At 45.7% G+C, this 27,944-nt stretch overlaps 1 protein-coding gene across 2 annotated transcripts; it reads right to left on the reverse strand.

The window, feature by feature from the left end:
* Window positions 1-5,975: 5,975 nt before the first annotated feature.
* Slc14a1 (solute carrier family 14 member 1 (Kidd blood group)) lies at window positions 5,976-27,763 on the reverse strand. Of its 2 annotated transcripts, XM_050151683.1 has the most exons (10): window positions 27,681-27,718; window positions 25,006-25,157; window positions 21,512-21,668; window positions 20,859-21,048; window positions 19,241-19,369; window positions 18,097-18,289; window positions 15,731-15,878; window positions 15,400-15,534; window positions 9,471-9,520; window positions 5,976-8,351 (listed from the first exon to the last, which is right to left on the reverse strand). In XM_050151683.1, exons 2-10 carry the CDS (start codon window positions 25,150-25,152, stop codon window positions 8,178-8,180), a joined length of 1,323 nt encoding a protein of 440 aa, XP_050007640.1. In that variant the 5' UTR covers window positions 25,153-25,157; window positions 27,681-27,718; the 3' UTR covers window positions 5,976-8,177. The 2 variants fall into 2 exon arrangements, with proteins under 2 accessions (XP_050007640.1, XP_050007641.1); XM_050151684.1 differs by lacking the exon at window positions 25,006-25,157 and having other exon boundaries at window positions 27,681-27,763.
* Between the last annotated feature and the right edge of the window lie 181 nt (window positions 27,764-27,944).

Genomic DNA, 27,944 nt, shown 5'->3' on the forward strand with positions numbered 1-27,944 from the left:
GGAAGTTTTTTCCAGCACCAGGCAGAGCAACAGATGTTGCATTCCCATTCTTTCCTCCTCCTCCTCCTCCTCCTCCTCCTCCTCCTCCTCCTCCTCCTCCTCCTCCTCCTCCTCTTCTTCTTCTTCTTCTTCTTCTTCTTCTTCTTCTTCTTCTCAGAAACAGGGTTTCTCCATGTAGCTCTGGTTGTCAGGCTGGCCCCAAACTCACAGAGACTCACCTACCTGCCTCTGCATCCTGAGTACCTGGATTTCAGGTGTGCACCACCACTGCCTGGCTACTTTTCCATTCTGAATCTATTGTTGTGGCTGAGGCAGATAGGATGGATTGCTCCATCCTGCCTTGTGGGCTTCTCTCTGTAGTCAAGGGTTCAAAGTTTATGATGAGATGGGTCAAGGTTGACATGCACACAGAATGGCCAAAGACAATAGCTTCTTCTGCCCCATTCCCACAAGCTCAGAGTGTTCCTGTTTATGATAATAACACATTGCTCACACCTCTTCCCCCATGGGAAACAACCCAAGTCTTCTGAATGTGACTTCCCTGTCTCTATCAGGGAAGATTCCCAGGCCCTGACAAAGGGACAGATGTGTCACCGCAATGCACCCAATGTGTAACCACGATGTGGCGGAACAACGGTTGAGGCGCTCATCTCTAAAATGGTAAAATATACAGGAGGTGGCGGAGAACGTACCTGCTGGGAATGCAGAGAACTTGGGCAAATGTGTTTGTCAGCTCATAGCCCATAGCAGAAGAGAGGGGTCAGCTGGTGTGGCTTCCCTGCTTTCTGGAACCGTCCATCCATACTTCAGCAGTTCAGCTTATTCACCTCCAAGGAACACTAGGGAAGATTTTGCTCCTGAGCGTGTCCTGCTTTGAGGCTTACTCTGCCCCAGCATGGGCTCTGGGACCCAGATGTCACTTCAGAATTGACAGCCACAAGTTCCTGTTTGCTCAGCCGAGGCTTTCCCGGGCCTCACACTCTCACTGACATCATTCAGCGAGTTCAGTTGGTGGCTTGTTTTACAAGCATGAGGACCCGAGTTCAGATCCCCAGAACTCATGCTCGGAGAAATAAATAAATGAAGAGCCAGATGAGTGGCACGTTCCTGTGAGTCCATCACTGGGGAGGCAGAAATGAGAGGATTCGCAAGGCTTGCTGTTCAGCCAGTTTTTGGGAATTCAGCCGGACTCCAGGGTCGATGAGAGATTCATGCATATCTGCACACATATATGCATACAGACACACACGAACAGTTTGACACGCAAATATATTTATAGTGGTCACATTGAAATGCTCAAGTACCAAATAAAAGCATCCTATGGTGACAGAGTGTGGAGAAGTGCCAGATAGGACAGGGTGATATAAGGGAGGAAACAGAAAAATGGGGGAGGGAGAGGGAGTGTGGTCCTTTGAAGAAGAACAGTCCCCAGAGGCTCACATAGTTGAGTGCTTAGCCATCAGGGAGTGGCACAAGGAGAGAGGGTTTAGGAAGTGTGTCCTTGTTGGAGTAAATGCGTCTCTGGGGGTGGGCTTTGGTGTTTTAAAAGCCAAGGCCAGGCCCTGTGTGCCTCTCTCTTCCTGCAGCATACAGATCCAGATGTAGAACTCTCAGCAACTTCTCCAGCACCATGTGTGCCTCTGTGCCGCCATGCTCACTCCCATGATGGGGATGGACTAGATTTCTGACTCTGTAAGCCATCCCCAGTGAAATGTTTTTCTTTTACAAGAGTTGCCATGGTCATGGTGTCTCTTTGTAGCAATGGAACACTGAATAAGACAGGAAGGGAGGTCAGTACAGAAGGGGAGAAAAAGGGGAAACAACATGGACGTTGTTTGACAAAAGGCTGTAGGAATCATAATATTTTCTACTTACCTCAAATTACATATAAGTGTATGTATGTATACATGTACATATATAGTTTGTTTTTGCCTGTGAGCCTGTCCTTTAAAACTGAGCCATCTCTTCAGCCCTACATATAGTTTAAATAAAGTTAAGCTCCTTGGGCCGAAAATGCTTCCCCAAAGAGTCATAGAACATCTGAGAAAAACCAAAGTACCAGTTATGAGAAATCCCGTTTCAAGTTCTTGGTCAGGGGAACTCCAAGAGACTCCAAAAACAGTTACTGTTGCCCTTGGTTACCTCCCAGAGGTTGAAGGTGAGTCCCTATTGCTGGAGACATCATGTACTTCAGAGGCAGGACCCCGCGGATTCAAGCCGGATGTGAAAGCTTCCTCCTCGAGGGTAGTCTTTCCTAGAACCGGACAATGCTATGCACGCTATCAAGAGAGGGAAGCAACAAATAGCTCCACCCAGTTGTAAAGCCTCTGAATCACAACAACTAGCACGGCAAGGTAGCCCCAGGGTGAAATAGTGGCACTCATATCTTGTCAGTAGCTAGTGCTGTCTGACTGGACTTAATGGTCTTTTCAGCAGAATGGAAATCATGCCCCATACTGAAAACCTAACCAACAACCCAGGCCGCGGATCTTCAGGGAGAACCCACCCCCACTTTGCTACATACAGATCCAGATGTAGAACTCTCAGCAACTTCTCCAGCACCATGTGTGCCTCTGTGCCGCCATGCTCACTCCCATTCCAAATATTTATCTTTAAACTCACAGAGAAGTGTAGCTCCCAAGCTCCACCAAAGGAACTTCTCTTTGCAACGGTCAGAGACTGCTAGAGAAAACCACAATTGGTCAAAATGCACTGCCTGGCCCTAGTGGATAGGACGACAACACAGCTCCTGCACCCAGAGCTCAAGGGACATTGAGGCAGAAGGGGCGGGAAGACTGCAAGAGCCTGAGAACCAGGAAGTCCGCTGTGAGAGCGCTTCTCCTAGAAACGACAGGAAAGCTCCATCCAGGCTGATGAAACAATATGGCTGCCTGAAGAAGCTCTGGACACGGACAACACCCACAGACGTGCTAATATGGATGGGGGAAGACTCATGAGGCCCCACCCCTCAAGAAAGAGTTACAGGCGACTAAGGTGTGCTGAGAGTGGGAGAAGGGTCTTCCCTCGTGGAAAGGCCCCCTCATTGATCATATAATTAAAATTGCATCCCTGAAATCGCATACACGCTGTGCTGAAGAACTCAGTAGGCTGCAGCTATATATTTATATGCCATACATTACATATATAAAGCAAGGAATTTGGGAGGGAAAGGGGCATGGGAGGAGTCTGGGTAAGGAAAATGGAAGGAAATAATAGAATTCTATTTTAATAAAAACACTAATAAAGCCCCCCAAAGAGTACAAATGAAGTTAATTTAAATATTTTATTTTATTTCAGCGAACCTAAAGTATTATGTTAAACTTTAACATTTAATCAGCTCAAAACTTGTTGACATTTTAACCCCCCTTTTTCATTAAGTGTTTGAAATCCAATATGTTCTTTACATTTGAAGTAAATTTCTACTTTGACTAATTCCTCTTTCAGCTTATTCATATTGCTCATTGCTCCCGTGTTCTATGAGGTGGAGCACACTGTCTCTGAGAGGCCAACATGGGGAGGGGGGCTCAGAAGGAGAAAGGCGCCTTTGTTGGACTGGCCAGTCCTGTGCATTGCGCTCTTATTGCTTCAAGATGCACTTGGCCTTTGGGACACTGACTCACGGCCTAGCTGCCATTATTTCCTCGGAGTCTTAATTTTAGCCAGGTTTCCTGGAACAGTTCCAACCTTCCTCTGTGCCTCATTTCTTCCCTTTCAAGCCCTCGCATGTCACCGCCGTGTAATTCAAAGCTTTGTCAGGCTGGAATCCAATGGACCCAGCCCAAACAGGAAATGGGATTTCTCATTGTTTACTTGAGACCATGAACCAGAAAATGTTGGACACTTGTTTTCAGTGCCTCATTGAGCTCGAAATGAAATGCAGCCATTCCCAAAGGTTTCCTGATGTGGAATGATTTAGATGCTTCAACCATTGGATCAAGATAGAGGGCCTGCAGTGAGATGGCTCCGCGGGGAGATGCTATTGCTGCCAGTCCTGAAGATTGGATTGGAGCCCACACAGTGGAAGGAGAAGACAGGCTACCCAAGAGCTGTCCTCTGCCTCTCACATGCTCTGTGATGGTCTCCATCTCTCCCCAACCCCCCAGTCTCTTACACACATAAATAAATGAACACTATTTCTTAAAGACAATGGTTTAGAACATGGGTTGGCTCTATGCTTTCCTTGTCTGAATATTATCAAACCTCATCTTTGCTGACATTTTATTAGAAACAGGATATAGAACCTTTCTATGAGGCTGGAACATCCCAATGTACTCTGGGAACATTCCAGCAAGTATTCCACAATTAATCTTTGTACAAACAGGTTTGTTGTAGGCCCCTGTCTCAAATTCCTCTAAAAGCCCTGAAATAGACTGTCTTGCCAATCACCACATTGCCATGCCCAGCATGGACACATAGGTAGCATATGATGTATGGTGGGCGGTACTCTATGCCCTCTGACAGACATGTTGTCTGTTTGTTCAATAGTTTTTTTGTCTTGCTTCTTCTCAGTATGGTAGAGCTCACCCATTGTGAAGCCGACAGTACCATACCCAGGTTTTCCCAAGCTCTTGTAGCCAGGAGCAGGCAAAAGATGTTGAGAGCATTTGGGAGGGGGGAGGGCACAAACCTCATCCTTTTGTTAAGAATCCACTCGTGCGGAAACTCATCCACTCCAGGACGTGGATTCATTGGTGAAGGCAGACTCTTCATGACTAATCTCTTAAAGGCTCCATCTCTCCACCCTGTTGAGCTGGGGATTAACTTCCTAACACACGCAGTTTGGATGAGACACTTAAGCCATAGAAGTGGGTAACAGGTAAATTGTTACCCGTAGCTTGTAAAGTTTTATAGTGTCTCATCTTTTCTCTCTCAGATGAAAGGGACATTGTATGACAATGTAGAAAATTGCGATACAAGGAGACAGAGGTTTTGTTGCGGCGGAGGGCATTTTGATGGGGGTCATCCTACGGTGCCTCCAGTAGCTTTCTGTTTGGGATTCTTTCAAAGTCATCCTTGAGTCTTGTTGAGGTGCCTTCCATTCTCAACATGTTTCTCAGATATGATAACCATGGAAACGGGAAGAGGGAGAGAAGTTCTTTCGGGAACAGAGGCAAGGCTGATGGGAACTTCTCCCTACTCTGAGGAGTGGCTTTCTCAGAGCCCTGACTCTAGGCTTGATGCTGATGGGTACCCTGGATCTATGGCTTCCAGGATATTGCCCTCACAGGGCTAGTGAGGAGGATACCCCAACATGCCTAACAGTCAATCGTTCTCATACCCGAGGTCGGGGAACAAGGAGTAGTTGAGAAGATGGAACAAACTGGCCAATCTGGAATTGAGCAGAGTTTGAACAACTACCCATCTGATTTCGTTATTTGAGTTTTTGGGTCAAGACTCAGGCTCTGGTGGTCTCATCAAGCTAAGCATTCCCGCTTACCCCCAGTATGCTCACCAAAGAGACCAGTAAGATGGGAAGGCAATGCAAGGAGATCTGTTGAAAGTGGTCACACACAGGGAAGAGGAAGAAAGAGGTCCAACAGCCTCCAAGTCCACCTCGGGTCATTGGCATGAGGTTTAGGTTTAACCAGAAGGTAGAAAGTACATACAACTCAGCAATCTGGGGCAAGGTGTGGCGCTACCCATTGTTGCCTGGGCTTCAGCCTGTCCCACAATGTGGTTCAATAAGTTACTAGAACTGGGAGATTTCTTCCTAGGGGGGCAAGTTCTTCTTCTGCCTGGCACCAGGCTTTGTCTTTTCCCTTTCTTCATACTGGGGAGGGGAAATTTTAACCCTTTGGAGCCCATAGTCTGCTCGCCAAAGGGAGGCCACACATGTCTCTCTTTAGAATATTTTCTTTCTCTTGTCTAGCCAGTTATAACTCTGGCTCAGAAATATAAGGGACACACAATTATGTATATGAATGCTCATATCTATATAACAACATTACTAACTATAAAGACACATGAGAGTGAACTGAGCCATGAATATAATTTATTCATATGTTTACACAGGAATCTGTTACACAGACAGTAGCAAAAAAGGTACAAAGGGAGCCCTAAGAGTTTTCATTTAACTTTAGGATAATACTTAGTAACAAAAATACCTTAAAGACATTAATATTATATAAATAAAATAATATAGCAGGCTTTACGCTTGTTCCCATTTGAAGGTTTGAGGCAGAGTGGGATTAGGTGAGTTAGAGCTCTGTTTCTGAGGTGGGCTCAGGGGCATTGGGGAGAGGAGCGCTCTGCTAGGTTGCAGCTTCTTCACTTCTGGGGGGCTCTTTGCTTACCCTTCTCTTCTTGCTGTTCTCAGCCCCTACTTCACAAATTCCAAACAGGAAAATTTCGGTTCAAACTCTGGAAATTCAGATTTTCCATAGGAGGTCTCAGGAACCAGTGACAGTTGCAGATCCGTGGCTTCAAAGGGCTTTGGTCATAGGATGTAAAAAAACAGTCCCAGTTCTCAGGGTTTGTTATCCTGAGGAGACAGAGGGGGACTGGCTCCCTAAGGCGTTTGCCCAGACTTTCCTACTGCCTGACTTCAGCCCTTCGGCAATCTGTATTGTCTTCTCAGCACTTACTATGCTTTTGCTTTTGTTTTTCCAGACAGGGTTTCTCCGTGTAGACCAGGCTGGCCTCAAACTCACAGATTCAGCTGCCTCTAGTTAAAAGCACGCCCCACCGCTGCCCGGATAACACTGACTCTTGAAGGGGGAGGGGGGAAAGTGTTTATTTGTTGTTGTTGTTGTTGTTTGTTTTTTGAGATAGGGCCATTCAGTGTAGCCCACACTGCCCTTAAACTTGTGGTCCTTCTGCCTCAGCTGCCTGAGTGCTAGGATTTCAGGCATGAACAACATACTCAACAGGAAAAAAATTCTTTAGGATTTAAGTTTTCACTTTCCCAAGCTTCAAACAATAAATTTCATTGGGCAGAGCATAAGAGGAGCTTTCTGCTCTCCTCTTTGACATGATTGGCCACAGAATTTTTACAGAAGCTACAACTTTTAAATTAAAAAAATTAAAGAGAAAACCTGGAGAATGCCCCTCCCTGTATTTCTTTCAGGTGGTTCCAATACCACTAGTTTCCCAAACAGAGCATAGTGTGCAGAAAAGGATGTCTTTTTTTTATATATATATAAAGAAATTAAAGAACTCTTGAAGTCTATGTGTGACTTAACAGCCAGTGCCTAGATGTCCTCAGATTCATTAAAAATGTGACTATAAGAGGCTCCTGAGGTTAATGACGTTGCCATATATCTGAAACACTTAAAAAGCTAACACATAGTCCCAGTGCTCAGGGAATGGAAACAGAGGGATGCTGACTTCTAGGCTAGCCTGAGCTACATAGCAAGACCTTATGTCAAACACCACCCCCCAAACTAAAAGCTAATATAATAATTAAAGTAAAAGCAACTATGCTAAGTATTCCATACATACATATTTTAGTTAATTTCTAGGAACTGGCTGGCTACAAACATATCAGTGAAAAAATTATATTTTTTTCATAAGAAGAATAAATAAACTCTCCCTGAAGTTTTGAAATGCCAAGAGCAGCAATTCAAAACTATTTTGACCAACAAAGTCCTCCTCACAGCTCTGGCAGCTTGAAAAAAGCCTAATCAATCTCATTAAGAATGTCACACTTACTATAGTGCAGAAGCCACTGCCCTGCCGGCAAGCTACCTCACTGCAATGTTGGTCACGGCTGCTGTGAGTAGTTTGGCCTGACTCTGAAAGCAAACTGTTGATCTGAGGACTCTTTGGGTTGGCTTTGTTTCCATGCCTGTGAGTTCTGTAGGGCTTAGATAGCTACAGAACTTAACGCTTAATACTGACATCAAAGGTAGCTTTAAATAATAATTATTCTGCTTCCATTTCTTCTTTCTCTTGGAACATGTCGACTTTATAAATACATTACAATCTTCATGCTACCCCACCCCCCAGCACACAGATGGGTTTAAATTCCATTCCAGAGAACATCACCTGGGCAAGGCGCTCATGTGCTTGACAATATACAGTCAAAAAGAAAAACACAAGGCAAGCAAAAGAATGGGTTGGTCGCTGATAGTCTGAAAGTCGCTCCCGTGGTGGAAAGCAGTTTCTGAGAATCTGGAAGCCTTCTGGAGCTGCACTTGGAAATGACTCGTGACCACAGCTATCGTGTGGGGTTCCTTTTACAGAGGGCTTTCAGCCACCCTTTTCTTGTTTTGTAGGTAGAAGATACGGTTCTCTTCAGAGTAGGTGACTTTGCTGAGAGGTAGCTTGTAGATGTCAGGGTTTTTCGTGGTCAGCAAGAGAAACGGTAGCGTGGCCAAACAGAAGGCCCAAGTTCCAGCGGGCAAATGGACCTGGGGACAAAGACAGGCCACATGTTCTTTTGAGATTCCATTTAAAGTGAGTTCACACAATGAACCCCCTGAACTTTCAACCCAGGGTACAAATTAGTGGGGGTCATTGCTCTGGAATCTGCTGTGCCCCCTTGTGAAATCCTAGTCATGTCTAAGATGTCGGGGAATCTAGAGCTAGCATTCATTGGAATGTTTTCACTTGTCTTTCTGCGGTGGTCAGTTTTGTCCCTTCTGTATATCTGTCCGGTTTTCTCGTTTATCCGTACTTCTTCAGCATGGCGTGCCAGGATGACACTGGGCACACAGGATGCCAGCAAACAGTGAATCTCCTGACCACTCATCACATCCACAAGGGCTTCTCTGATTAGTCAACCTAATCAGATAGTGGCCTTTCTGACCTTGACTTTGCTCCAGCACTGAACTCTCCTTGTTCTTATTCCTTTTTATTTTCTCTCCTAAACAGACTTTTAATATCTGGGGAGGGGGAGGTGCCATGCTTCAATGCTGCTACGTCAACTCACACATTTCTGAGTATTCTACATTGATTAGCTATCGTCTTTTGTATGGACCTCATAAGTGTGATGGGGAATAGGGTACCAATTCCTACACTTTATCCTCAAACCAAGGGATGGGGCCTCAGGATCTGAAGTTTCCCTGCTCTCCCTAGCTAACCCATCCATCCAGTTCTGATCCACAGAGTGATGATGCCTACATATATATATTCCATCATATATATGATGGATTTAAAATAACACCTGTTTCTCTAGTCAGTTATCCATTTATCTTTTCAGATTTCTTAATAAGTAAACTATATTCTAAAGTCAACTTCTCAACACCAGAGTTAGACTATGAACGTGATAATGTGGTATTGAGTTATTGATAAGGCTACTGTTAAAGTTATCCTTTAAACCAAGCAATCTGACATTTGTGGTAAGCCTGGTGATTGTAGTTTGGGCTAGAGTTTGCTGTGATGTTGGAGGGAGGGAGTGGCTGAGAGCCAGCACCCACCAGAGCAATGGATGACAACCGTGCTCATGGCCCCTGTCGCCAGATACTGCTTAGGTGGGCATCAGTGCACTTCAAGTCATGCAGAGGACAAAATGGGATCAAAGAACTCACCACAGCCATCAGGTGTGTCATACAGGCTCCAACGTAGGCGGTAAACAGGGCTACGGGAAGAGGAAAGAACACTGTTTGGTAGATGTAGCTTTCACCAGCATCCTAGACTGTTTATGTGCACTCCGGGGTTCTGCTAGCCAGCCCAGCACCCCGGTCCCCAGTTATAGATGTGAATTTAGACTCAGAAGCTATGGGTTCAGATCCTGGCCCATCCCTGCAGAACTCATGGTCTCCTTGGCTGTGCAGCAGAAGCAACAGGACCAGCTCTTCCCAGGGCTGGGCGAGCATGAAGAAAAAGCACACATTCGGCACAGGCTAAGTGCTCGATGAAAGTAGTCTTGCAGTGTGGTCTGCTCTTCTCGCTGTGGTGGCAATACCTTAGGGAAAGGTTTTCTCTGGGAAACAAACTGCCCTGTTGTTTTCTACACACAGAACCGAATTTAGATGAAACAGCCTAGGTTCTCTACGGTCTCGCTGCACCTAGGATCCCCATATTAATGGTTTGAGTTTTATAGCCACAAGAATTATGGAGTCTAAAAATAAGAAGGCAACAGCTTGGAGCATGGCAGAAGCAGGACAGACTCCTGAGACTCTCCTCACGTAATACCTTCTCATGGGCTGATGGTGGGCATATAACTTAATTCATTAGATCTGATATTTTTATTTACTTTGAGAAAGAAAAGAGAAACAAACCAATGTAAATGGCATGTTCTGATCACATGTGTAGCTTTTACATGTAAAGCAACAGGAACAAAGGGCTCAACCATCAATTTCTCTGTCTTGGCTGAGGAAGAGGCAAGTGGTCTGGAATGTCCTCAGCCTTCTCCAAACTGAAGAATGACTTTCCTATGTTGTTCACATAGTCATTTAGGCCACTGTTAGACAGCCACCAATCAATCAATGAATCAATGAATACCTATCAATCACATGAGCTATCTTGGGAGCATGGCAGAGACGATGAGAGGTCTGTCTGATCATCATTTCCTTGTCCTTTTATTGATAATTTATCCCCAGCACCATGTTGCTTAAATAGTGCAATGAATCCTCTCTTGTCTTAGTTTCTCACGCTAATGAGACCTAATTTAGACACAGTTCTACTTTTGGATTCCCGGTCTTCCTCGTATTTTCTGTATAATGAATAAACTCAGAATTATTTTGTTTTATCATTCAGAACTTAAAGGTCTGCTTTAGGGAGGCAGACAATGAAATCTCAAATGAAATTTTATATCTACCCAGAGTAACTGTGAACTCTTCCCTCTTGGCAGGGTACTAGGGTACCACTCTGAGAAGAAGGATGCTCATGACTTGGGTGGGAGGGATTCCCCTCTTTGCTTTCATCAATTTCACTCATTTTCGAGATCTAACTCACTCATTCAGCATCTATTCCTGGGTACTCTTCCCAGCACAAGCTGCATTCTGGCCTTCTTTCTTTAGCATCATCTCTTCCTCTGAGCCCAACACTTCTATGACACGCTTCTGACACTCTTGAGTTTTGGATTGCTATATGCTTTGGAATAATCTCTAAGTCCATGTTGCTGTTTTCCCTATAGAGAAAGTCAGACTAATGAATGGCAGGCTGCCTGTCATGAAGACTTGCATGCAGTGCAGAGCTGGGACTGGCTGACACCAGGGAAGCTTCTGCACACTGTACATCTGTGATCGCATTAGAAAAGACCCATAAAGCTCAGTGAGAGCCTGGATTTCATGGGCAAGGCCCCCTCTCAATGCACTGTCATGGGTGAAAGCTCCTATAGTAACCCTAACCCAACTATTGATAAGGTACAAAATAGGCTTAAAACGTCTATAAAGGACCTCAAAACAAGGCTATTCCTTGACTACCCGGCTCCTGATTTCCAGGTAAGGAAAGCAGCCCTGTCAGGTACCATTGCAGGTTCCTAAGTTCTCCCTGGCAGAGACTTGTGGGAGGCAGAAAAGAACAGTTCTGTAACCAGTGTCTGCTGTTTATTTACCTTGGCAGATAAGGTGGGCAGTGATAGGGCAACGTGGGCAAGCTGAAACTTGCTGTGGCATTTTACACAAAGGCTTGCCTTGCAAGAGGGGTTAGAGATCTGTCCCGAGTGTTTATGTGTGGGTGTTAGGAAGTCTGCTGGGGTGCAGCGGGGATGGGGTGGATACTCTCACACTGTCAGCCTCAGAAGGAACTGAGATGGCTCTCTGGGGATGAGCTCCACATTTGTGGATATTGCAATTGCCATTCCCTTTGAACTATCAATTTTGATTGCAGAAATATTAATATAATGCACATTTGGATATTTATACCAAAAGCATTCACTTGAGCAATATCTTAAATGGCTCCAAACTAGAAGCCATGTAAAACCCCCTGCATGACAGTCTTGTCATAGAAGCCATGTAACTAGCCCCTGCATGACAATCTCATCATACCTAAAGCATCTGTATGACCCCAACCAACAGAAGTCTGACATCTTGAGAGGTAGAGCCATGATCTCCTGACTGTTCATCTGTACTAAGAGAAAGGGCCTGGCTTTCAATCCCCATTGAGAGCTGTCACTCAAACAGCTGGGATCTCTTGGGAAACAAATTCTTAGAACAAAGAAAGGGGACAGACATCTAAAGAGACCAAATGCTAGGAAAGACAGACACAATGGAGCAAACACTTAGTCAAAGCCTGAAGCAAAGAAGGCACTAGATGACAGGATGAAGCATAATGGATAGAGCCAAAAATGGTTCAGTGGGCTGACGAAGCTGGAGGTTCTTGTGAAGGGACGATGAGGAGAAAATAAAAAAAGTTCATAGCAATGGGAAAGCTCACATGGAACTAACCCCCTAGGAAAGGAATGTTTGGAGAGCCTATTTGAGAAACTAAAAGCAGACACAATCCTAGAATTAAAGAAAGACAGGAGAGCTCACACCACACTGAAAGGATTTGAGTGTCTAATCACAGAGGGGATGGGGAACTCTCTCATCTAGATAGCTCCATCCTTTTCCCTCGCCTGCCAGAACCAAATCCACTTCTCATGTGGTCAAGGAAAATATGCAAAGATAAGATTCCAAATGTCCAGAGAACAAAATAAAATTACCTTTAACAAGAATTAGGGTTTTTTCAGAAGTCTATATGGCAATTTGAGGTGTAGAAAGACAACAGGATCATCTTTGAGGACAACTTTCAAAAGGTTTGTTAGGAGAGAAAACAAAATCCTCAAATCTGGTGCTGTTTTCAGACGGCTGCCCTAAAATGTAAGCCAGGGAGAAAGGAGGGTGTTCTCCCCTCAACAAAACCAGCTCTGGAGGAGACACCGACAGGGCAGTTTGAGCTGCTGCAGGGCAGGGTGGATACACACCCAAAGGCCATGGTTACTAAACAAGGAAGTATGAAAATGCTTGTTTATATGGATCTAAAGTGAAAATTCTATATAATATCAGCGTGGTTTCAGTGGCTGTTGGGGGCAGGCCTCCCAGTGGGGGCTGATGCAGGCCAAGGTATTGTTCATATCTGGAGATAAGATAAAAGTATGGATAAAGTTAAGACTTTGATAAGGAATAGTAAACAAGGTTAATTCTTAATAAGTTAATAACTTATGCAAAACCACCAGAAAAAAAGTTTTCTATACCTTTAAATAGAACAAACAAGTGCAGGATACTTAGGTTTCATATGATGTATGCACACACTACTTAATCCTAGACAAATTCAGTGGGGGCACCACAATCCCTCTTTTTAAATGGGGAAACCTGGGCTCAACAGTGTTACGAACTCTGCTGTAATTAAGTTCCAGGTAGTCTGGTAACAAGGCCAGGGTTGGTCTTTGTTTTGGGTTTTTCTTTTTAAAATTTTATTATTATTAATTATTATTATTATTGTCAGGGTCTTATTGTGTAACTCCTACCTCACCTCCTCACCTTCCAAAATTATATCAAAGGCAAAGAAGTACGGCAGACAGAAAATTGCTCCCTAGTGGGGTCCACATCCTGATGCCCAGAATCTGTGATTATGAAAAGGAATTTGCAACCTTGGTTAAGTTAAAGATTGTGAGTGGGAAGATTATTCAGGATTGGGTTAGTAGACCATAGTCATCATAAGGAACTGCACAGAAAGAGCTTACATAGATGCCCGAGGGAGAAGGATGGAGCAGCCTTCCTTTCTACTTTATACCTCTTTGTACTGACTTAACAATGAAACTGTTACAATAATAGTACAATAAAATAAATAATGAAAAGATTTTCCTTTGGGGGAAACATTTGCAAAAGTCTTAGGCTCTATCCTTTTTGCTAGCCTGTCAGAACCAAATCCACTTTTCATGTGGTCAGAATGCTTTCTGCTTGACTCAGGCTGTCTCCATGCCAACCAGCGCTATCTTCCCTACCAAGTGGCCTCCACTCCCGGGCTAGGGCTCACAGAAAAGTCACCGTCTCCAGGCAGTACTCCCTGAAAACTCTGACAATAATTGCCCCACCCCAGATCCTGTACTCCAGATTTCTTCTTGTTCTGGTCCAAACCTTGAGAGCCTCCCTCAGAACTCCCCTCCCTGCAAAATCACCAGGTTCCTCTTTCTAGTCCAGTGCTCTCTGCTCAGGAATTACAGGGGACCCAAAGTTTCTAATCCAAGGTCTTCCCAGTATCCACCCGGGCTACAGTATGAATATCTAAACACATTAATGCGCTTGCCGCTACTGCACACACAGAACCGTAAAGAATGCACTCCCGATAAAGGTGTGAAAGCAATCTCGGAGCAAAGCTGGGGCCGGAGGACGAGAGACTCTCTCCCAGTTAAGCTAAGACTCGGTCCCCTAGCACTTGGCCTGCTTTGCTTCGAACTTGAGAGCAGATGAAGAACAGAGTAGCAAATATTGACAGAGCTCAACCAAGTCGCTACAAAGCAACAAAATGACATCTAAATCTGAGATCTGCTAGCTGTGCCACAGCATAAACCCAAACTGAGCAGTGTCTACAAATCCTCCACCTTTCTCCCCGCTGCACTCCAGATCCTGCCTATCACGGGGTCTACCATGACAACCAGTTAGATGGCTGAGGTCGAGCTGTGTGGAGTTAAAATGGCTTTAGACCTCTGTTACATCAGGTTAGAAAGAATTCCTCTACAACCCACGACCCCTCTAACTTTTCGTCTCCTAGGGTGTCACTCTTTCCACCCTAGAAATATCTTTCATGTTTTTACTTGTGTGGGACTAGAGACGACACAGGCTATGGGTGAATGTCTGTCCCTCATCAGCAGCTTGGGGAGCGGGGCCCACCAGCTTCCCAAGTCTAGAGTTCTTGAGGCCCACCTTACTTTAAGGAGCTGACACACAGTCTGAAAGCTACAGCCAGGAATCAGCCCAGGGTAGCAGAGCAGCTCTGGGGAAGACTGGTGGACACAGCGTCTAGGTTTGGATTTATTCCTCCCGGACTTAATATCCTCCAGCACTTCCCTGACCCAAGGTCAACAGTCTGTGTATTCACCAATATTCCTGGTGATTCTGGCACAGGCTCAGTTCTGAAAACAGTTGATTAAACCAGCCCTCAAAGGATCGCATGAAATTCTACCTGGTTCATCAAACAACATAACTTTAGTAGAACAAAGTATTTCTTTTTAGGTTTTGGGGGCCTAACAACAAGCACACACTAACTTCTATATCAATATATATCTATGTGTGTGTGTGTGTGTGTGTGTGTGCATTTGATATTCTATATCGACTAGAATGGCTACTAGGATTTCCCAGGCTCTTCCTTCACAGTAACCAGTTTGACAGGTAAAGATGACTTTAATTCTCCCAGAGGAGGAGCATCACTTGCCCCCACCCACAGGAAACCCAAACACCAATCCCGGTCTGAATTTCTCATATGATTCTTTAAATATATTTTTGTGTCATTGTTTACTGCTTGCCCATGGTTTTGATCGAGCCCTCACGGGCACCCCCTGCATATGGGCACCCACACCATATGTCGAATACTCACCACAGGCGAGAGCCAGGAGGTGGGTCTGCCAGGTGAGAGCCATGAACATGCCTCCAATTGCAATGCAGGCCAGAGAACTGTTGAAACCCCAGAGCCCAGCATAGATGTCTTCAAACGGAGCTGCAAGACTGAGTCCTGTAGGGAAAAACAAGAGTGGTCAGAGCTTGGGACAAAGAGCAGGATTCTATGCAGTGAGTTGTGGGGTTGTGGGAAATATCCTAAGGACTCTCCTCGCCCAGAGACCTCGGGAAAGCTCTGCAGTATAAAAGACGCCTGTGACATGCACAGGATGGATAAGATGCCAATGTTAGGGTGCAAGTCTTATACTCACCTGCGATGACACCCAGCAGTGATCCAATAGCAGCATGCAGGCACATGAGTGGGGAGGAAAGGAGGATGGCACAGAGGAAAATGCCCCCTGTCCATGGGTTATCGCAGCCGTATATCTGACCAACTCCCACTGGAAGGGACTTCAGCAACTGCAATAGAAGAAAGGACAGAATTGCAGCCACTCAAACAACAGACAAGACGACCACAGCACACTTAATACACAACAACCTTACAGGTTGCAATTTTTACAATTAGCATGTTTTATCCTTCAAGATCAGTGACAATATTTTATTAATACAGAAAAAAAACCCTCTTATCTCATCTGTTCTTTAGCTGCCTCTAGAGAGGTACACTGGTCCTGCTCGGGTGTCTGCCGAGCAGCACGGATCTCTCAAGCCTCTTGTGCTGGCTAACTTCCCACTATCGTGAGGCTTGCAGTGTGGTCTCATGACCCCTGGCTCTGACAACCTGCTGTACCTTCCCTAGTGTGGCAGGGACACAGGTCATGATTCAGTTGTCCATCAGTGCTGGCAGCGAATCAGTGCTGTTCCAGAGTCTGTAGAAATACTCTTACAATTGAGTTGGCTGCCCAGATTAAAAGGCCAGTGAAGGGAATAAGATTAGCTCCTCCATAATGTGGAAGTAATTATAGCCAGCTTGATGAGTCGGGACCACACTTGCCCGGCTGATCCCGAATGGAACGTGTACCATTTAATAAAAATACCTCTGGCTTATTTTCGTCACTAACACCTGTCTATCAGATCTCAAGACACGAAAGCACACACCTTCCAATTCTGTTTTCCGGCAGAAGCCTGAATCTACCTGAAATGTTTACAGAGTGACAGTTCTCAGGAAGGCAAAGGATTTGGCTCAAACAAATGATGTTCCATATAATAAAACCTTTGGTTGGGCCAGGAAAATATAACCACACATGGCTTCTCCCTTTGAGCAAAACATTTCCTGAAAGATAATGGCCTCTCTACCTTCTCAGGGGTCCTTTGGTAAGAACCTAGAAGCAATGACTCACTGGCAGGGGAAGCCCCAGCTTGGGCTTCCAAACACTGGCTTGGCCCTTGTTCAGTGCACTGGACCACACTGAGACTCGGTCTACCTTAAGGTGGTCTCTAAATGCTTTCTGTACCCAGTCTTATCTATAGATAGCCACCTCCCATCTCTTCTAGACCTGGGAACTTTACACAGGTAGAGACTAGATAGACTTTTTATCTCTGAACTTGGTATCCACGTATCTCTTGGGTGGGAGGTTGAGTGAGCTATCACATAAAGAAGCTCAGAATCGGGGGAGGTCAACTGACCTTCAGAACCTTCCTGTTGATAGTCCCTATCTGAGCTCTCCAGGGCAGCGGGCACTAGCCACACAGTTACTGAGAATCTGAATTGCGACAGATGAAGTTGAGAAACAGCGTTGTGAATGCATCTACATCTAACTTCAAATGGGGCTAATGACTGCCTTCTCAGACAAGGTAGTCGGAGAGAGTGAGGCAGTTTGGCAGTGGTACTTTTAACCAGTGCTACTTTTAACCAGTATGTGCTTTCTTTACATTTGGGGCTAGTTCCAAGTGCTGCCATTTGCTTACTGGGTCAAAGATAAAGCAAACGCTATGTAAACACCTCCTGTGTTCTCCTCTCTCAGCAGAGAGGATGGTGAAGGGCACATCTGATCTGACTGCTGGAGAGCGAGTGTGCACATTGAACTAAAACCCAAACCAGCAAGGCCTCTTGTTTTCTTTGACTTCAAGTATCTCCTTAGTTTCAGAAATTAAGAAACATTAAGAAAGGGTCTAAGATGCAGCAAATTGGCAGAGTGCCTGGCATGTATGATGCTCTATTGCAATCTGTATACACGCACGTGCACACACACACACACATATGCTCACATGCACTCACACATGCACACACATACACGTGAAACCTTCTGCAGACTTCTTATAGAAACAAGTATGGGAAGAGCCAGGATTTCAATTTGCAAGAAACAACTTTTTTAAAAACAGGGCTCTTTCTGCATCTATCTGTAAGGAGGTGAACCATATCCACCTCAGCGGATCTCAAGTTGTGTCCACCAGCACTGTTTGGAGGAGCTTGTTGATACAGATTCCCGGGCCCCACTCTACCTTGAGAGCCCTTCGTATTCTGTAAGAAGGCAGAACAGCCAGGTTCTGGCAGAGCCCAAAAAGTCTAACAGTTCTGACTAGGGGAAGCTGCTCACGAATGCTCTAACTCCAGTGAGCGATCACCTGCCTTGTCTCAGCCACTCAGACAAGGGCTAAGCTCTCCACAGTGTCTGATCTCCAATGAACTTGGGAACTGTTGTTCTAGATTTTTAGGGGGAAAAAAAAGTTGCTATTTTACCTCAAGGGCATTCAGCTCAGTCCATGTGATATTGGGCACGGAGGTGACAGGTGTGAAGAGTTTGCTCGGAAAGAATGCATTGTAATGTCCCGTGGCCAAAAGGTACATCGACAGCGCCATGTTGAAAGGGAGCGTGAAGACAGGGAGGTCCCATTTGCTGAACACGGAGCTCAGTGCACTTGAGAAGAGGGGGCTAAAGGAAGGTCACAGAGGGATGAGAATCGGTGTGAGCAGTCAGGATGAGCCCCAGCCTCTCCGCGAGGCGGCCTGCTGCAGTTCTAACAAGCTTTGAAATAGTACCCTGACAAACCTTCCACAGGGCATAGGGGCTGGGGGGGCAGTGACTTGGGATCAGTCCCATCGCAGAGACAACAACTTATCTAACACACACCACAAAATAAACTCTTGGCTGACATTTTAGAAAAAAAAAGTACCCCAAAGGTGGCTCAAAGTAAGTTATAATCAAGTTTTTAAAAACAAGTTTGGAGCTTGTAATAAAGAGAAATCTTCTCTGCATAGTTAGTGCCCCGTGATCCTGGGGTCCGTCCTCCACCCCAGGGTCGCCACTGTCCTGAATTTGGAAGATAGCGCTCTGTCTGTCTTCTCTATAGGTTTCTATTTTGGAGAAAAGAAATGACTAGGGTTTGGGGCACTGAGGCTGGGGACTAAAAAGTTCTGTAGGAGTGTTCAGACTGTCTGTCCTTGAGCTGTTATTGGTTACCCTGAGACTTCATACTTCACACATTATAGGTGTGTGCCTCAGTAGCTGGCACCACTTAACTACTTTCCTTTTATTTTACATTCAACCTGTGTTTGTGTGGGTGGGTGTGCATGTGTGGGCATGCGTGGAGAGGCTTGTGTGGAGGTCAGAGGAACACTGGGAAGTCAGCTCCCTCCGACCATATGGGTTCCTGGGATTAACCTCAGGTTGTTATCCTTGGCTACAAGTGTCTTTTTCTGATAAGCCAACTTGGCGGCCCTATTTCACTATTTAAGGTGTAAAGGTCAATGGCACATTGACGGTGGTGTACAGCTACCATTGACTCACAGGGTAATTGTCACCTTACAAACATGTGCTCCTTAACCACCAACCCTTCATTCCTTCTACCCGCCACAGGCATTCTGAAGACCAAGCACAACTTACCAAGTCATAGACATTACAAATATAGGGAATAGCAGCCACCAGAAATAGTCGCCCTTGTCTGAGAAGACAGCCATGAGGATCCCCACGAGGGTGGCGTTGTAGCCGTGGAGCCCGGCTGCTATCGCTGACCTGCAGGCATGGGGACAGCACAGACACTGCCTGAGTGGACGTAGTCAGGTCAGACGTAGACACAAGCGTAACTTCTAGAGATCACATCCACTTTAGAAAACACAGTCCTACCTGGGTATGTGTTCCAAAGCCTTTCATGAATCATGCAAACACAACTAAATTGTATAAGGAAATCTACATAGATAAAACTCTGAAATGTGTACCTGGGACAAGACCCTCCAGGGTATGCCACAAAGCACAGGAAGGATGGCATCTGGTGGAGGAGAGGGGCCTGGGTAGGGCAATCTCCTCTTGGCTCAGCCTTTCCCGAGGAAAGTTTTATTTATTTTAAATCACTGGGGACCTTGACTTGAACAGGGCTTTCAAGCAGTCTTAATTCTGATTTCTCAGTGAGAGACACATGATTCCTGGAAGGCAAGTCCTTTCATAGAAACATTCAATGTCAAATTAGTGGACATTTTTGTCTTCTTGGGATTCTATTTTGCAGACTCTAAGTGTACATCTCCAGGTTATTGCAGATAAAAATGATGATTTTTTTACTTGCCCAAGCACCTATTTAATTATGTGCACACTTAGCTCCTCTTGTTGAGACCTCTCTGGGATGGTAAAAATATTCAGTCTGTCTCCTCAGTTGCTCTAGAGAACCCTGATGAATATGCCTGCTCTGTGTTTACTATTTAACATCTCTTTCTTTTGTTCTTTTGGTTTTGTAAGACAGGGTTTCTCTGTAGCTTTGGAACCTGTCCTGGAACTAGCTCTTGTAGACCAGGCTGGCCTCAAACTCACAAGATCCACCTGCCTCTTCTGAGTACTTCAAGTGCTGGGATTAAAGGTGCGAGCCATCCCCGCCTGGCCTTAACATCACTTTCAAAGTGTTATATGTCAGCCTCCACTCTGGCTGTAATGGACTCTATGGCACAACCAGGAACAAGAAGCCACAAGTAAGCATGCTTGGCCAGTGCTCTGCCGCTGAACTGCACGACTAACCCAGAATCGTGCTTCATTGCAGCAAAAACAGTGAGGGATAGAGCTCCTCACTCCTGGGATAGAGCTCTGGGTAAGCCCTGGAACTGAAATGGCTTGCGTTGTCCACGGAAGGAGATAACTATGTTACACTAGTGAGGGACCCAAGGTATAAAGGGGGTTGCTAAAGCCTCTTCTTTTCAGGAACTCAGAAGCATTTTGCTCCAAGTTGTAATAAATAATTGTATCACTAAAGGAGACTTCAGCAGGCTCTTCCCTGGCGTTAGATGAGTCCTGGCTACCAGACACAGCCAGTAAGACTCAGACTGGTCCCTTATTCAGACGAGAAGGATAGAAGACTATCTGTGATCCTCTGGCCTCTGACGAAAGGCAGAGAGTTCTATGGGATAAAGGTGTGTGTGTGTTTTCACCTGGAAGGGTGTGGCTTTATTATGACTGCCCTTGGTAGCTGCCCAGCCTAGTGGCTCAGAAAGACAAGGGAGCTAGCGTATGCAGGCTTGCCTACCTGTCTTGGCTCAGCAAGAGGGCTGTCAGAGTGGAGACCACAGTTCCTACACAGCCACAAAGAGCCCACCAGGGGTTCTGGACCAGGAGTCCCACCAGAATCAGGATTCCACTGATAGGATTGCTGACGAACACCACCTGGGATATGCCACGGAGAATCCAGTCCACGAACTGGAGCGCCACGGGCTTGTCTGGAGAGACAAGATGAGCAGAGGTAAAGAAGAAACAAAGCCACCAGAACCTGCAGGCGCTGAAACATTCAGGTATTTTTTGAAGCCTCCCTCTGACCCCTTGGCTTGTTTATAGTCTGTCCATCCTGCCCCTGCTGGAACTCAAGCTTCAGAAAGCAGCTAAGGCTCCCATTTGCCGTGCTCAGAGGTACAGACTAAGCCAAGGCAATGAATTATCAGTAGGGAAAATTGTAGGGTGATTGTAGGATGCAGACTCCCCACTATTCACACCACACACACACACACACACACACACACACACACACACACACACACACAGAGGTGTGAAAAGGGTAGCAAGTTAGAACAGGAAACTGTTTGAAGTGACGGCTTGAGAGCAGAGCTAAGACATGGGCAGAAGCACAAGCAGAGGGTTTCCTCGAAGCTGCTTCTCTCATCTCTCACCGAACGAATGTGTAGATACCTTTAAGCCAGCTGGCAAATTCTTTCATATCACCAGTGACATAGCCAAGCACTCTGAAGCCGCAGCGTCTCCCCCGACATGATGAAACCTGGTGTTCACCCCGGTCTACTTTAACCATGGTGGGACTGTCTTCCAAGGCCATCTCTTCCTCTGGGTCCTTGAAGGAAGGAAGGACAGAGCTTGTAAACATCCTGAACAAGAACCCTGGGTTGGCTAACTTAGGCTGTGTAGTTGTTTGGACGATGAGTTTGGAGGCATTCGCCTAGACCGAGGCAGTGCTGAGGGCCCGAGAACTTGCCTCCAGGGGGACCTGGAGGACCATTGAGGAACTCATTGTCCAAATCAAACATCAACCTTTGTCCTTGATGTCTTTAATGCTACCATGAGAAGGTTCTTGTCTGTACCCTCAGAAGGCTTGGGTTCTAGCTTAACAAGTGTTTGTTGAGCCCTTATTTCCTGCACTCAGGGGACTTAGCAGTGTTGAAAAAAAAAAAAAGAAAAACAGATAAAGTCAACACAATAAGTTAAATAATATAGAAAGAGCTAAAATAAGTAACTTTTAAAAATAAAGATTTATTTATTAAACATACAATGTTCTGCTGGCAAGGAAGGCACCAGGTCTCATTACATTGCAGATGGTTGTGAGCCACCATGTGGGTGCTGGGAATTGCACTCAGGACATCTGGACGAGCAGCCAGTGCTCTTACCCTCTGAGCTATCTCTCCAGCCCCAAATAAGTAACTTTAAAATTTGCATTTTTGTTTTTTACAAAATAGTACTTAGAAGTCTGAGTGGTGGCACACACCTGTAATCCCAGCACTTGAGAGCCGGAGGCAGGAGGATCGGGAGTTTAAAGCCAACCTCAGCCACATAATGGTTCAAGCACAGACTGGGTTACATGAAAACTGGGTCCCAGAAAAAACACCAACATATGAAGCATCCAAACTACTGATTTTATTTAAGAATTCTTTGAAAAAGGAAAAAAAAAATAAAACAGTATGTGTGTGTTGATACAACCTAAGAATCCCCTGCCCCAGTCTCCAAGAATAGGATTGGTTGAATGTGTTCTTATGTTAGGCAGTTCCCTCCGAGGGTCTGTAATTTGGACTTCGTCATATAAATGCATAAAAGGAAGAAAGATACAGCACAAAGGTGCAGAACTGTAGTTCTCAGCCTGTAGGTGGAGGCCCCTTGGGGGGTGCGTGACCCTGTCACAGGTTGCCCAGGACTATCAGAAGACACAGATGTTTACATTATGATTCATAGCAGTAGCAAAATTACAGTTATAAAGTAACAACAAAAACAACTCTATGGTTGGGGGTTGCCAGAACACGAGGAACTGTATTAAAGGGTTGCAGCATTAGGAAGGTTGAGAACCGCTGGTCTAGAAACTTCGAGAGGTGGAAATGGACAAGGCTGTCAAAAATCAAAGATGGTGATGGAACGATTGCATGCTATAAGAAGGCACAGGGTTTTATCACAGTCAGAGTGTCTTGTCAGAACCCAAACACTAGAGGCATGATGTGTGTTGACTACAGGGTTACCTCATTCTCATGGTGAGGATATAATAAGAGAGAACCAACATCCTTGGGGTTGGTACCCTGCAGACACACATGAAGAATTCATGGTGCCAACCACAGATGCGAGGACTACCAACGATACACTCCTAGAGGTAGACACTGGGAGAAGGACAACAGCCAGGTCACCCCGGTTGTATGAAGAAAGCACAGCACAGACAGGAAAGTACGAAGTAGGCAGCCCCATCGTCAACCTTACAAGCCTTCAGTGGAGACTATGTGGAAACCACAGCCACAAAAGACAAGACCAAGGGAGTGCCCAGAGCTGCACCGGTACGCAAGCCCACCTCTCCTTACAGCAGGGCATGGACAAAGTTTCTCCAACTCATTCTGGTCCCTTCTATTTGCCACATTCACCAGCTAGCATTCGATAGCCAATAAAATGATGTCTTTTTTACAAATGTGGACTCTAGTTTTGACTTACATTAGTCCCAGTACAGAATCAATGTTTCATTACTGATTTATTACTGCGTAACAATTTTACTTCTCACTCTGGCTCACTCTGGCCTTGGACTCGCTATGATCCTCCTGCTTCTGCCACCCAAGTGCTGAGATGACAGGTATATTCCACCACGCCTGGCTGTCTTCCTGTTTCTTAAACAATGGTGCACCATTGATCGTCACACAAAGTTGGAGCCATTTCTACAACGCATTCCAGACCAAGGTCATTGTGCCTTGGCAATGCTCAACCTGACACCAACATTTGCGAGTCTCTCAGAGAATCTTCGTATTCCACACTTCCTTTTTCACACTGAAAAGTGCTGGAGCTATGGAACCTAAACTATACTCACATAACTCTGCTCTATGCCTAAAATTTACAAACCCATTTAAGTAACCCAGCATTTATAAAAAGGGGTCTTCTATTTCATAGTCTAAGCAGAGGCTATCACTTATTTTAGACCTCTGCCTCTCAAACCTCATAACTGAAAATATTGTGGGGTTAGACCCTTAGCGACAGCAACCCATTTTCAAAGTCACACCCGGTTATAGGAGGCACCAGGCTTCAGTGTTGGCCATGACACGAAGAAGCTCGAAGGACAATTGTCCTGAGTTGCTGTAATCGAACATGTCAAGGCCTGAAATTGGCCATTTCCATCCACCACAGAAATCAATTCCAGAAAACACAAGTGCATGCTCTCAAAATGTCCAACCTGTGTTTATTTAAGAGAGTTTCGGATACCACATCACCCCGGAGATTCGAAACCTGATAGTGTAACTGGCCAGACATGACTGGGAACCTGAATGGCCTGTGTCTCCTGAAGAACCACCCCAAGTTAAGACTAACCTATTTTCGTTCAAATCCACAGCCCAACCTAGAGCTATGCCTTAATTGTTGGGATGCACTGGAGGGCTGTAACTTTGTTCCCCACTGCCCCACACCACAGAGAAAGACCCATCCTGACTGCACAGAGTGGCTACATCCCAGAGGCCCTGGAGCCAGTTATTCTAAACGGCTGATCTTCCTGTAGCTCCTGAGATCCCTGACACCTGTTCCAGATTGCCAGCATGAGGGCCTGTTAGGAGAAATCAGTAGTTTAAATCTTGTTCACTCTAGAATGTTATCGTCCTACAAAGTCTGTGTCTCTTTTGGGAACTGGATACTGTGCCCAGGAGAGAAACATTCTAGCTGATGCTCACACATTGCATTTCTGTGGAGAGGAGAGGGCAGTGAGGGGATCTTAAGCTAACACAAGCAGGAGAATCATAAGCTCTAGGCTGTGCTTTCCTGGGTTTTCCAAGGCCCTTTAAATGCCCTGGCTCAGGGTTAGAGCCTCTACCTGTCGGGGTAGCGAGGCCACAGACCATGCCCAGCAGACCTTGCTGACTACCCATGCCCAGCCTGGGCTCAGAAGAGACACCAAGCTGGAAACAGGCTCTAAGGTTCCCCAAGGACCAAACTACTGGAAGGGAGCCTACCTGTTCTTTCCACCCGTGTGCCAGAGCCAAGCTTAGCCGTCTGAAGCCTCCTGATGCTGCCTCACGGGCTTTATTTCCAAAGGGGTCTATCCAAAGAAGACCGTGATGGACGTCATCAGTACCACCAATCAAAGACTGTTCACTCATCCTTCCTTTGTTCCATATATGACAAAGGGCAAAGAGATGTCAATCAGCAGGATATGTCCTGGCTCTGGGGAGCACAGGAAAAGCTAGATCAGGGGAGACAGACAGGCCCGTGGGAGTTTCTGCTAAGGGAAAATATTCCCTGCCCTGGTGCCCTAGAGCAGAGGTCCCCACTCATCGAGGAGCTTCCAATGGGAGGGAGGAAAGAGGATACTGACTGTGTTCATTGCATTCAAGACAGTTCTTCTCCCAGAAGTTCTAGAATGTTCTGTGTGTGATATTTGTCTCTGCCTCTATCATTCACTTTGTTTTCAGATTCTTCTACTGACTTGGTCTGAAACATAGAAACTTTACCAAAGCGACCTGAAGAATCCGCAGCTGTGGAAAAATGTTTCTGACCTATCTTATGGGGAAAAAAAGTGTGTGTGTGTGTGTGTGTGTGTGAGAAAGAGAGAGAGAGAGAGAGAGAGAGAGAGAGAGAGAGAGAGAGAGAGAGAGAGAGAGAGAGAGAGAGAGAGAGAGAGAGAGAGAGAGAGAGAGAGAGAGAGACCTTATGGTAAACTATCTGGCTAGTACTAGTATTCCTGGCATTTGTAATATGAGCAATTTTGGTTGGTACGAAACAACACCGAGAAGTCCCAAAGGCAAGAATCTTATACCATGCTAAGGAGTGGGGGACAAGAAAGAAAGAATAAAAACCGAAATGATAGAAAGCAGGGAAAAGGAAAACAGGAGGGGAAGGGTCACGATTCCCTAGAATGAGTGCCTACTGCTTCCTTTGTTCTCTATCTGCCTTCCTCAGCCCACACAGCCCACAGAACTATCTCCACAAGGCCAGCATCAATATTATCTTATGGACAGAACTGGACAAATATGTGCATATTTGAGATATCACAGTTTATAGAAAACAAGGCTCAGTGGTACTTCTCAAGTCTACCCAGTCCAGGGCAGGCAGAATCAGCTTATGCAGGCATTAAGTCCTGTGCTTCTGTCTTCCAGTTTGGGGCCAGGCAAGCTAGTGTAAGTCACCAATGGCAGTAGCAGCTCCTGCACGGTAGGATCTGAAGTGGGTGTCAGGCCACAGCACTCTGAATTCAGTCACCGTGAAGTAACTCTGGACCACTGGGTCAAACAAAGACAAAGAAGGGGCTCTGTGCCCTCTCTGGGGTCCGCTACTCTCTGTTCAAAGCAATACCAGTGGTTCCTCAAAGCCAGCCTCTCTCCTGCACCACTGACAAGGCTATCAACGAGCCTTCAGGAATATTCTGGAAGCTGTGCATGGTGAACCTGCTGCCGGGAGATGGAAAGCGTGTTCGAGAGGCCAAATCACCAGTGGACGAGGCAGTGCTCAGTATTTGTCCCGAGACAAACGCGAAGGCCTACTGTCTTCCCTACTCTCTCACCCACAGTGAACCCATTGTTCGGAGGCATGGATTAGTAATGGGTTCAATTGGAGAGGCCTGAAAGCCCTCAATTTTCCATACTTTGAGTATTGCTTCAAATAATACCAAGTGTTAGATCTGGGTTTCTTGAAATGTTTTTGTGTTCTGTCATGATAAAAAAAAAAAAAAAAAAAGACTTTCTGTGCGGACATTTATTTGCTACTTTGTCTAATCTTTATTTTAGGTCATTTTTGATCACAATGGCAGGAACTGCTCAGTTCTCCTCAGAGCTGTAATCAGAAACAAAGAACCCCTGTCAAGTATTTCTGCCTCCTGATTAAAATACTTCCCTCCACAGCAGACACCGCTCCTCAGAGCCTTGAACTAACTGTGCAGGCACGGGGCTCTGCAGGAAGCCACCAAATCTCTGGCTAGCTTGTGACTGATCGGAGTGCCCCATGGGCACACAAGCACACTCCCTTCTGCAGGACAGCACACGCACAGGAGCCCCAAGCCCATAGTGGGAAGGGCTGTTCCCAGTACCCCACATCTTCTTGTGAGTCATAAAAATGCTGCCGCCAGTTTTGCTTCATGTTTTTCAAGCGTGCAGCCTGATGAAACTTCTCATTCTGTCAATTAGGCCAGGCTGTTTAGTATACAGAGTGAGTGCCCCGTGGGAAGGCTCATCCACTTCAGCCCAGCAGCTCCCACTCTCCCCAGGAATCATAGCAGCGGCATTGCTTTTTAAGCTTCTGGGAAGAGGACTGTGGCTTTGGTGAGTAGCCGTCTAGTCTACCAGAACTCCAACTATTCAGTTCCAACAATTAGAGACACAGTTCACCATTTAAAGGAGAGCAGAGTTGGCATGGGAAGGCAAGAGGGCAAGAGAGGGCCAGAGAGGGCAGAAAGGAAAGCAAACATGATCTAGATACAGTCTGTGCATGTATATAGATGCTGCAGTGAAGTTCATTAACTTGTATCATTAAAATATCTAATATAATTAATAATACAAAGTATAGTCTCTGGAGTTAGACACATCTATGCTCAAACTCGTGTTCTGTCTTTAAAAAGGAAAAGGGACAAGATTAAGGGGACAAAGACAAGCTCCAACAAGAATAACTGGAATTAACAAATGAGGGGGGTACTTACCCTGTAGCTGGCTTCCCGGTGGCAGAAGGCAAGGCCTGATAAAGCGTGGCCAGGCTCTCTCAGAGGGGAGAGGTGGTGCAGGAGAGGCACCTCACCCTTTTATACCCACAGTCTGCTCTTCAGGTCTCTGAACTAACTGGCTTTCTCCTCCCACTTCATCAATGCCAGAACAACACGGGGGTGGAGTGGGGGGTGGGGGCATGACTGGCCTCAGTGCCTCAAGTCTCTCCCTTGCTTTCTCTTCTTTTGACATGGTGCTAATGG

This window comes from Alexandromys fortis, unplaced genomic scaffold (assembly GCF_014885135.2).
Source record: "Alexandromys fortis isolate MF-2015 unplaced genomic scaffold, M_Fortis_MF-2015_v1.1 scaffold_71, whole genome shotgun sequence".
Classification (NCBI taxonomy): Eukaryota; Metazoa; Chordata; class Mammalia; order Rodentia; family Cricetidae; genus Alexandromys; species Alexandromys fortis.